The 12132-nt window shown below is 36.9% G+C and overlaps 1 protein-coding gene across 10 annotated transcripts in view; it reads right to left on the bottom strand.

The window, feature by feature from the left end:
• SYNJ1 (synaptojanin 1) overlaps positions 1 to 12132 on the bottom strand; it is a 107505-nt gene that overhangs the window by 67713 nt on the left and 27660 nt on the right. For 7 of the 10 annotated variants that reach the window (XM_073362090.1, XM_073362107.1, XM_073362119.1 and 4 more), the window contains exons 11-13: positions 7949 to 8101; positions 4899 to 5064; positions 3630 to 3653 (exon numbers count right to left, since the gene is read on the bottom strand). In XM_073362090.1, the coding sequence (XP_073218191.1) occupies positions 3630 to 3653; positions 4899 to 5064; positions 7949 to 8101 (343 nt within the window). The remainder of the gene's footprint in view (positions 1 to 3629; positions 3654 to 4898; positions 5065 to 7948; positions 8102 to 12132) is intronic. The other 3 variants (XM_073362098.1, XM_073362173.1, XM_073362137.1) reach the window with 2 other exon arrangements.

The raw sequence follows: 12132 nt of genomic DNA, 5'->3' as shown, positions 1-12132 counted from the left end.
CAACTCATGGTCACTGCCTCCCAGATTCCCATCCACTTTTGCTTCCCCCACTAATTCTTCCCGGTTTGTGAGCAGCAGGTCAAGAAAAGCTCCCCCCCAGTTGGCTCCTCTAGCACTTGCACCAGGAAATTGTCCCCTATGCTTTCCAAAAACTTCCTGGATTGTCTATGCACCGCTGTATTGCTCTCCCAGCAGATATCAGGAAAATTAAAGTCACCCATGAGAACCAGGGCGTGCAATCTAGCAGCTTCCGCAAGTTGCTGGAAGAAAGCCTCATCCACCTGGTCGGGTGGTCTATAGCAGACTCCCACCACTACATCACTCTTGTTGCTCACACTTCTAAACTTAATCTAGAGACACTCAGGTTTATGCCCCAAAGGTGGTCAAAAGGTCTCTGCTGAACAATACTATGGACTTTCTCACTGGTTAAGTCTACAATCTCTCCTCACCCAGGGACTAAGGGCATGTGGAGCTGGATGCTCCACTGAAGCCACTGACTTCAACCGGTGTTGGATCAAGCTCTGTAAGATTAAGGCCCAGAAATGGTTGTACAAACTTTTTAGATGTCCAACAAAAGTTTAACATCTCTACAGGTGAGTAATTTGTTTTAAAGAAGGGTTTCTGGAAGAGGGAGATGGTGCATTGCACAAGAGGCAGATAGCAAGTGCTCTAAATTGTCCCATAATATATAAAACAGATTAAGAACAGCACAACTTTATTATATTTATATTGCTTGCACAACAGTAGAAAGTGGCTTTCAGATAAAAATGAGTATACTAGCAAATCATTCAAACAATTACAATCTAAGGATTTTTTAAAAGTTAAAGATAAAATCCAACCTTTTTATTCCCTGCACCTACCCAATCAAATATACTACTGTGTAGTCCCTCTTCCTTCTCCTCAGAATGTTGCAAAAGTGTCTTACTTTCATAATCCACAAGGACATTTTAATAACATTATGATCTGTTAATTTACAGGCAAACCATCACACCCATGAGTCAAGGTATTTTGGAGATTTAAATTATAAGAGGTCAGCTTGATTATGTAGTTCTCTCTCAAGCCAAGTCAGTGGGAGTTTTGACAATAACACGGCTGCACCACCAGGTCTTTATTCTGTACTTTACATATAGTAGCATTTTACATTACTATCCATTAATTCTTGCATTTCCTAAATGCTGAGTGCCTGATTTTGCAATCTTAACATTCTTTTAATGGGGATTTTTAATATGTAATTTCTGAGTTCTTAAAAAGAGGGGAAAAAAAGGCATGTGCAACTGCAATGACCCCTGCCACACATTATCAATGCAAATGAGCTACAGGAGTAGCCAGATTAGCTTTGGAACAGCAGTAGGCTGTTGTCTGTGTATCAAGCACTGGAGAATACTGACGGCTACTAAACATTAAGGGTATGTCTACACTGCAATAAAATACCCACAGCTGGCCAGTGTCAGGTGACTTGGGCTCACGGGGTTCGGGCTGCAGGGCTATAAAATTGCAGAGTGGACAATTGGGCTTGGGCTGGAGCCCAGGGTCTGGAACCCTACCATCTTATAGTGTCCCAGAGCCCAGGGTCCAGCCCAAGCATGAATGTTTACACTGCAATTTTATAGCCCAAGCCTCAAGAGCCAGAATCAGCTGACATGGGCCAGCCATGGGTGTTTTACTGAAGTATAGACATCACCTGTTTACATATTCAGGAATAGCCCCATTTCAGAGGCTGCATATTCAAGTGAATTCACAATATTTCTTCTATGCAGAAACAGTACTGTGGTAGATATATGTAAGCACTTTACAGGATAATCCTACCAAGTCGGCAACATGTCTTGCACAACTTACTAATATGATGACTGCATTTAGGTAGTTAATGAACAAGATGACTGTATGTACACTTCCACCTCCAGGGTCAGGTTCTTGAGGCCGGGCAGAGTTACAAGACTCACTGAAGCCTTCAGTTCCCATACCATATCTTCTGCCTCTCTCTTATATTCTGCAGATGACTCAATGTGTAAAACTATGCAAGTCACTTAGGGCTTGTCCACACGGAGACTCAGTGTACAGCCAGCTAGGGTATGAAGTTACAGCACACTAGCCTGCTTCACATCACTGGCCATGTGAACCCTGGTCACGTGCACTAGGGAACTTTTAGTGCACGACAGCAAGGTCCACATGGCAACAGGATCCACAGCAGGCTAGCGCGCTCTAAGTTTATCTCCCAGCTTGCTGTATGCTAAGTCTCTGTATGGACATGTTGAAGGTCTCTTGTGCCTCAGATTTCCCATCAGTAAAGCAAGAATAATACTGTAGGGAGTTGTGAGGCTTAATGTTAATTAACGTTTGTAAAATGTTTTGTGTTTTATCCTTCAGACAGAAGAAATCATATATCTAATTACAATGTATTATTGTTAAATAGTAGGGTTCTAAGCTTTAAGTGTAATGTATAACTGAAAGTTGTGCCTGAACAATACATCACATATCTCACAGTGGAGAGAGTGGGTAACCAATTAGATCTTTACCTATGACATATTCTGAACTTAGTTAATTGTGTGCAAGAACACAAAACCAGTAAGAGATATTCTTTAAAAGCAAAAAGAAAAGGAGTACTTGTGGCACCTTAGAGACTAACCAATTTATTTGAGCATAAGCTTTCGTGAGCTACAGCTCACTTCATCGGATGCATACTGTGGAAATTGCAGAAGACATTATATACACAGAGACCATGAAACAATACCTCCTCCCACCCCACTCTCCTGCTGGTAATAGCTTATCTAAAGTGATCACTCTCCTTACAATGAGGTATGATAATCAAGTTGGGCCATTTCCAGCACAAATCCAGGTTTTCTCACCCTCCGCCCCCCCCCGCCCCAAACTCACTCTCCTGCTGGTAATAGCCCATCCAAAGTGACCACTCTCTTTACAATGTGTATGATAATCAAGGTGGGCCATTTCCAGCACAGCTTGATTATCATACTCATTGTAAGGAGAGTGATCACTTTAGTTAAGCTATTACCAGCAGGAGAGTGGGGTGGGAGGCGGTATTGTTTCATGGTCTCTGTGTATATAATGTCTTCTGCAATTTCCACAGTATGCATCCGATGAAGTGAGCTGTAGCTCACGAAAGCTTATGCTCAAATAAATTGCTTAGTCTCTAAGGTGCCACAAGTACTCCTTTTCTTTTTGCGAATACAGACTAACACGGCTGTTACTCTGAAACCTTTAAAAGCAAGTTAGCCGACGTTAACAGTACTTAAAACTGTGACTGTTCTAAATATATTGCTACTGTATATTACTCCTTATCCTAGCTGAAATATTGGTTTTGACTAAAAACAAAAGTTTCCTTTGCAACTTGAAAGAAGCAGTCTCTGAAAAATAGCCATTAAATTTGTCATCACACTCCCACACAAACTAAATGTGTTTTATTGCCACTTTCCCCATATTACACAACCATCCCCAACTTTGTGGTAGGTACATAAGTGCAGAGTCCAGAAAATCTGAAGGCAAAGCAGATTTGGTTTCTTGCCTAAGATTACACAAACAGAGAACGAGCGAATTCTTAATCAGGAACCCAAGAAGAAGCTAGGGAAGAACAATAATTGCTCAGATGTTTCTGGCTTAAATTTACTATACTATACCTGATTGCAATGACTGCTCTGAAACTATGGATGCAGCAAGAAGAAAACAAGAAGAAATTAGTAAACAATTATGCTTTAAAAACTGTAGTGCTATGAGAATATATTCTGAAATATAACTTTTGTAACAATTTTTTAGCTTTATCAGTTCGAACATATCTATGTGTGCTAAAAAATCCCAACACTTGCATCTAGATGTTTAAAAAGCTCCACAATGGTCATTAACTAATGTTCCTATTCTGGTGAACCCTTTAATTTAAAATGATTCGCATGATGGCCAGGTAACCCTATTGTTAATAGGCCACATGATCACGTGAAAAAAAAAAATCCACATTTTCTGAACAGACTCTCTTGTTCCTTGGGCTTACAGCATCTGTGTGCACTGAACAGACAGCTTGCATTCAGCAGCAGGATTGAGAAGAAACAAGCAGAGTCAATCCAGAACAACATTCAGTCAGTTTCAGGGTGACACTGAATTGCTCTAGAAGACTCATCTAACACTCCTCAGCTGCACACAAAATTGTAATGATACGGAGTCTTGCTGTGTATCAAACAGGGCAAAAAAAGAGGGCGCTAAGGGGTGAAGATTTTCAGGGCTTCAAGCAGCAAATAAACCATCCAGAGTTTATAACTTTATTTTTCCCCTAATCAATGCACTACTTTAACTGTTCAGTGAAATGCCTTAGAAAACTGACATTGCAATAAACACTAGTATTCTGAAATAAAACTTGACTGTAAAAAGAGGTGTTTTCCAAACAATTTAACAAAATTTATTGGGAATACATTTTCATACTGGGAATTCCCTTCACTATGAATATGACATGATAGATGAAGACATCCAGCTCTCAACTGGAAAAAAAAAGGTAGGAAGTTTTAATAAACCAGGAATTCTGGTTTCTCAAATTAGATATGTAATTACTTGGGTTTTTAATTGCTATAAAACAAAGTTTGAGAAAAATAATGACATCTATAAGCTGTCTATTAAAAGTACAGTACTTGTCTGACAAACCTAGTTATTTTCTAAAAAATGTAGTTTACAAATACTTATCCCTTGTACCATCCCACCTCTACAACTAACCACACCATATCAGTAGCACAGAAACCATCACTGCAAGTCAGCCTGGCAATATTAGGAAAACGTAAGAATCTATACTTTTAAATAAACAGATTATTTGACATTTATACTTTTAAATAATGCTTAGAAACAGAATCTGCGTAATTTTATTAGCATCAAGAGTTATCAGATAGAGTAAAATCCTGAAATGCACATACCACGTAAACTGCTGGTGGTTAAGAGAGCCCGTGCTTTATCTGCTAAATCACTATTTAGGGTATTCCCCAATAACAAAACATCAATGGCCTCCTGCTTGGAGCTATCAAAAAAGTTATTTTGAATTGTTCTGGTCACAGAACGAGCACCATCCTTCAGCTTTCCAGCCTGTTAGGGAGGAAGATTATAAAATATTTTACACTGGAAATAACTCCTAAAACACTGGCAATATTCATTCACATATTTTGAAATTTCAATTTCTAATTTTTACCATTAGTGAGTTGATTTACTTTAAATGCTAAAATAACTCCAACTTCCGGCTTTACCGTAATATGTCTGCATTATGTAATTTTTTCCTTCCGCAAAAGTCACACAACAATTCTGAGATGTCAAGGCACATTTAAAAACCAAATTATTCCAGTAAAAGAGGGGAGAAGAATATTAGTTTTACCTAAGTTCTTGGTCTTCAAAATAAATTCACACAGTGCAATGTTTAGACCATGCGATGGAATTTTGGGCTTTTCCCCAAATAATGGGAGATGAACAAGCACATGAAACCAAAACATTCTTATAAATACTGTATTTTATATATATATATATATATATATATATATATATATATATATATAGGGATGTATGCATTCACAATTAATGTTATGAAATATCTGTGTTTAACTACGGGGCTGTTTAACTGCAGCAGACACATTTGGCACAGGCTGGAGCCTGAACATCTACAACACAATTAAACAGCCCAAGCCCGAGTCAGCTGACATGAGAGGATGATATAGTCATATCAGGCATGCCTGCCATTTCATTCAGTGGTGTACGCACAGTCAGTACTGCATGTAGACTATACTCCTTTATGGATGTTGCATGGGATTATATTCTCTACAGAATTGTAAATTTGTGGCTTGAATTATTTGCAGAGGACACAGCATACTATACTTAAAAACAAAGTTTTAAGAAAGCTCAAAATCATCCCACTATTTAGGTCTGTGGAGCTTAATATAGAATAGCAAAAGAAGCTATTCTGTTGTCAAGGTTAAAAGGAAGTGAACTGGCATCATGGTTTTAAAAACTTATGGATAAAGTGTTCTTGTGGTAAACTTTTTTTTTTTTTTAATAATAAGAGGCTGTTTCCTCTCTATCAGACAACGTACAGAATGTATGACATGATCTAAAAAAACACTCACCATTCACATTTCAGGCAATTAATTCAAAGGAACCCAGAGAAAGCAAAAGAAAGAGTAGTTAAGGTGTTAGATTTAAATGAATATAATAGTCCTTAAAGTGAGATTCTTCTATCTATCTATTGTATATTTATACATTTCAATTTAAAGGTAGAATCTTTTCATATCTTAAAATGTGGTGGGGTTTTTTTGTGGTTTTTTTTTTTTTTTTTATTAAACTTTTAAGCACTCTTGGACCTTGGAGAATCAAAATTACATACAAATGACAACTATACAGATTACAAACAAGCTTTGAGAAGTCAGGATAGAAACCTACCAGCAATATTTTTATGTATATTAACAACACACCACTGAAGCAGATGATAGTTCACACGGGATCGAGAAGTGTTACCAAAAATAATGTCATATATTGCAGTGCTTTGTGAGTATTACTGTTTCTTTTAGAACAGATGGACCTTTACCAGGCAGAATGAGCTGTACCTGACCAAAGAGTACTTTTGAACTAGCAAAGAAGGTAACTTGTACAAGGAATATTTATAACTTGCAAACAGGAAAAAGATATAGCGTGCCTATACAGAAACCAGCAAAGTGAATGAAATGCTAAATAATCAGAAGCATGACAGAGAAGCATTAATTTAATTGAACAAACAAACATATAAGTCGTAAGGAGAAAAAAGTCAGGAAACAGGGAGAAACCCTTAAGTTTCCAGGGTCTGGGTCACACTGCTAGCACAGAAAATAGAATTAAAAATACTGGGCCAAATTCTACCCTCAGAGGAACATAAACAATTCCCAAATCAATGGGACTTGCATGTATCAATCTAAAAGGCAGAATCTGATCTATCAGTTAACTAATTTTTATGCAGCCTATTGCTATTGATAGCTACATGTACACAGGATTTCTGACATTATGGAGGATTAACTGAAGTATGGTGGAAAAACAAAATAGTTAAATAAGGTCTAAATATTAATGACACAATGAAGATAGAAATGCAGATCTGAGAGACTGCAAAGAAGAGTATTCTTGTACATGAAGAATTGCATGAGAGAGAAAAAGGACACATTGGAGGAATTAAGAGAGGGGTATAACTGTTATGGTTCAAAATTTGCTATATATCACCTGATAAGAAAAAGAAAGAAAAAACATTTGTGAAAAGAAAAAAAATAGCATTTGGTGATTTGAACAACTTGTGTATTAACTGGGACAAAATAGGCTGAAGAAATAAAATGAACCATACACGGGAAACAGCACAAAATTGCACATTACGAGACAAAGAAAACTAGAAAAGGAACTGTTTGGTTGTTTTTTTTCCTCCCAGTAACCGGAAAACTAGAAAAGGTACAGCTGAAGGAACACAAACCATGACCTAGTCAAATTAACATGGTGAACAGAAGAGATAAGAAAAGACCAACCAGAGTAAACACAAGAATTATTACTTTATTTCACAATATGTTCAACTGAAAGTTGATATGTTGGATGAAATTAATGCAGTTGAAGGAAAGGGCCCAGAGAGGAAACAAACTATGCAAAGAAACTAGTGTGGATTGAACATATATCTTCTGATGCTGCAATGTGAATTGACCTGGGTGTCTTCTCTAAGCCTCTCCACTCTCTAAAGAGAGTACTAACCAGGAATAGGGGGAAAATTCATACTGAGAAAGATGTTACTGAAACATTATTTGTTTGTTAAGTAGGACTTATTTTTTATTTTAATGCAATTTTATCTTTTTTTGATTACACCATTACTTTTTACAAAAGTACATTTAAAAAAGGAAAACCCTCACAATAATGGCATTTATGGTAAAAGGAAACACTCACTTGAAATACTGCTAAAATGTTTATTATTAAAAAGTGCTTTTACCTTAGCCTTTCCTTCAAGAGCTCCAGTTCCTGCATATATTTTACTGACGGAATCACCATTCACAGACCACATGGACCGGAAAACTTCCTGGAAGCGAGTAACCAACTGAGGCTTCTCAGCTAACCCTAAAACCTCCAGTTGTTTTGTTAGCATCTGCAACAGTTCAAGAGAAGGCTCATGAAGTGAATACATTAAAATATATATTGTCAAATTCTCCCTTTAAAAAAAAAAAAAGCATTTACTTTAACTCTGCATTCAGGAGAAAATGACACTATATCATGTTAGAGTCCTTCACAGCAGTATAACATACTAAAAAAAGTCAAACCAGAAAAAGCTAGTTAGATATAGGTGGTCTTTCAATGTTTTAATCTAAAAATGTCATGGTAATATCATAACCTTATCTTTTATTTCCAGGTGTTTAATTCTGCATTAGTATCGAAATGGAGTTTACTCTACATTCTTCCTATCAGAGCCACAGCTAAGTCTCAAAGTATCACTGACCTTTCCTAACAGAATGCAATGGATGTAGAGCTCTGTGATACTAAAATGAGTAAGACAGCAATGTCTTTTGTGGTTCACTTTATCTTCCCTCAAATTTCTACTAAGAGTCAAGAAGCAAACTTTAAGAATAGTGATTTGTAGTCACTGTAGGCAGAATGTTAATTTATCAAGTAAGCTTTATAAGTTATAGTTGCACTAGTTTAAAACCGTGTCAGACATGTATGTCCCACAGGCAGATCTAGCTCCTAGGATCTTTCTGTCTAGACAGCCTTCTCAAAGGCGTCTACCTGCCAGGTATAGCTGAAAAGGTCTGGGAAGGATTTGGAGATAAAGTGGGAGGAGATCTGCCTGACTGGGCCCTAGCAGCAATTTTTATAGACGCCACAGCCACCTCCACAATGCCACACATAAAAGTTCAGAGGAACAGATATTTCTTTTGCTGTCCAACCCCTGATGTAATCACTGAACCCTACTGCAACAGACTCAGCTGGATATCTACTTCCTCTTGTACCCAGCTGCTGTTACCCAATACCAGGTTTGGGGAAGCAGCTTCTTTTATGTTCTCTCTCCTCACTCGCTGCCTATACCAAAAAGGAGAAGGGGGGACATTTTCCAAATTGTGTGGGAGAAAGAACTCATGGAGATAGGAAAAAGGGGTGGGGGAAGGAAAGGAGGTTGAGAAAAGAGAGTAGAGAAAAATTCCCAAAGAAGCAGGGAGAGCAGCAAATGGGGTAGGACAAATCCCCAGAAGAAGGGAAAGAATTATGCCAACTCTTGCAATTTTATCGTGAGTCTCATGACATCTGGTATTTTTATAAAAGTCCCAGTTTCTGGAGTCATGCAATCACATGGGAATTTCTTTCATTAAAAAAAGAAAGGAAAAGAAAGATTCTAGCCCTTATGCTTATGGATATGGATATAAGCTTGAAAACAAACATTAAATGTTCAAAGAACAGAAGGCAAATAGGATTTTTTTTTAAATGTTGTGATTTTTAAAGTAATCATGATTTTTGAACACCTGGGGTTGGCAATGCTGTGAAGGATGCAAATAGAAAAGAGATTTGGGGAAGAATCCTAAAGTGGTATGGTTAGGGTGAAGGGAGAAGAGAAATGTCCAAAGTGGGGCAGCGGTTGGAGGAAAAAAACTACAATGTGGCTATGGAAACAGAGCGGGAACTAGAGGTAAGCTAATTAGAAGAGAAAAACAGGCTTCCTGCATGCACTATCTTTTAAAATTTTCCTTAAATAAAGATTTTTTTTAAAAGTATTTCATTTAAATACAATTAAAGAGGCTCATTCAACAGTTGGAGAAGACTGAAAAAATTGCCTCTTGCTGGTGAGCTTTATATTCCCAGCTCATGAATTTTAACTGAAAAGGTAATGTGGCCCTCAACACAGAAGGAGTTGGACATTTCTGCTGTAATGAAATTAGTGACTTTACTCCAGATTTACACTGGTACAAGAGAACAAAACGTAGACCTGTAAATATAAAATTACTATATACTTTGATTCAAGTGAGTGTCAGGTGTCTGTTTTCTACAGAACAGACAACTGAAATGCATATAAAACATGAGAAATGATTATTCCATACAGGTCTTCCTAGCTCACCCAGCTGGACTACTTCAGAACCTGAGTATCCGTCTACCATGAACTGTCAAGCTCAAAACTATGATGGACACAGATTTAGGATCAAAAAGGATCTTCTTTAAGGATACAATCTCTGTATTTTTTCCATTACAAGATCAATATGGGATAGATATATGGATGAACGAATACTTAAAGTAATCAAATTCTTTTTTTACAGTACACACTGTGAATTAAGTCATACAGAAAGAGAAGAACTCCAAAACCAACCAAGATTAATATATATTAATAACAGACCCCAACTGGCATGTTTTTCCCTTTATTTCTCAGAGTTCTATAACACGAACATTGTAATAATTCCCTGCAGTACAGGCAGCTGAAACACTACAAAACCTTAGATCTTTCAAGCTTTGGTTAGATCCACCATCTACCTATGGATGGGACACGTTAACAGTGAAGAAAACAAAAAATCAGATAAAGTTTCAATTCAGTGGACTATTTGACTAGAACATCATTGTACAGGCAAACTACTATAATCAAAGCTCTATGTATTTGGCAGACAATTCGACTTAAATTTTGCTTCAAAGTCACTGGATTCTACAGCTTTCCATTCAAAATTCTGCAGAATTTTCATATAAAATGTTAAAATCGAAGGGTTTTATTAAATTAGAAGAAAAAAATATCTTAAGTACAGTAGTCTTGTTTATTTTTATATTAATTTAGTTTCAGTGTCCACACATTTCTATTTTTAAATATGTTGCAGGTTTTCATGTTTAGGTTTCAGAATTAACCATTTATTAAGATGAGTGGAGCACGGCAAATCTCTCAAAGCTATCGTTTCGGGCTGTCAAGCATCACTGCATCAGTTTACATTCAGTTCATGTTTTCAAGCTTTGCTTTATAACCTTGAACATGAGAAACTTTTTTTTTTTTCTTTTTAAATATTAAAGCTGATATCCTGGAGCACAATTTTAAGGAAAATACTGAATTCTAGAATGAATTCACAACCACAGATTTGGGGCCAGGGTGGATAAAAATCAATTATTTAAAAAAAATTAAAAAATCAGATTTTTTTATTTAAATCGGATTTTTTTGATAAAATGCTTGTTGAGAAAAAAACCTATCTAAAGATTATTTTAATTAAGATACATTATAGCTCAAAGATATCTCATCATGGAATAGGGATTATAAATTCTAATTCTATAGTATGGGACAATATATTCATGTAATGTTTAAGAAAAATTTTGTAAATGAGTTCCAATAGTTTATGGATTACGGACCCAATCTTATGGGATTCCAGGGGTTTCCGTATAGATTATTTAGGTTAATCTTTCTATCTACCCAGTGGGACTCAGTGCTAAGTCTAGAAAATACCATCAGAGATGCTTAGTTTTGCAGTTCTCAAACTGTGGATTTGTGTCTCCAGAGATAACATGCTTGTTAACAGTAAAAAAAACTTCAACCCTATTGTCCCTCTGTGTACACAGTCAGTCCTTTACCTCTCTCTAAAATTGCAAAGTTTCAAAAAGTTCAATGAATAGAAGATTGTTGTGGGTGGAATAGATCTGGACAAGGAGAAGAAGTCTGGAGATAAATGTGAGAAGGGAGGGACAGGCAGTAGAAACAAAGGTGAAACTGTTTGAGCAGCATATTCCAGAAGTCTTGAGGTCTTTCTGAGTGTAGCCTTCATTGATTTGAGATCTACCATACCATTCTCTCACTAGAAGGGAAAACCTATAATGGCAGCAGGCCGTAAAAGAGACCCAGTTTGGGTCGCATCTCTCGGAGTCGTGAGGAATATGTATTAAGGTTATAACAACCAACAAGAATGCACTTTTATGTAGAAATCCATGATTTAATAGAATCTTCCTGACTAGTGATTTAAATCAAATCCACCCTGCTGGGGGCCCAACCGTAACATTCTCTGTGTAATCCAAAACTCATGGACTAATGATGTTTCCTTGACAGCAGTACTGGTAACCATTTAGGACAGTAGCATATGCACCAAAGACCTTTATCCACAGTGCTTACTATAAGTTCAATTTGAGGAATCTTAGTTGAACTCACAGCAAGTGCTATGGGTAATAAAGTGCTTTTGT

The sequence above is a fragment of the Lepidochelys kempii genome, chromosome 1 (assembly GCF_965140265.1).
Source record: "Lepidochelys kempii isolate rLepKem1 chromosome 1, rLepKem1.hap2, whole genome shotgun sequence".
Taxonomy (NCBI): domain Eukaryota; kingdom Metazoa; phylum Chordata; order Testudines; family Cheloniidae; genus Lepidochelys; species Lepidochelys kempii.
This window is presented reverse-complemented; position numbering and strand designations above follow the sequence as displayed.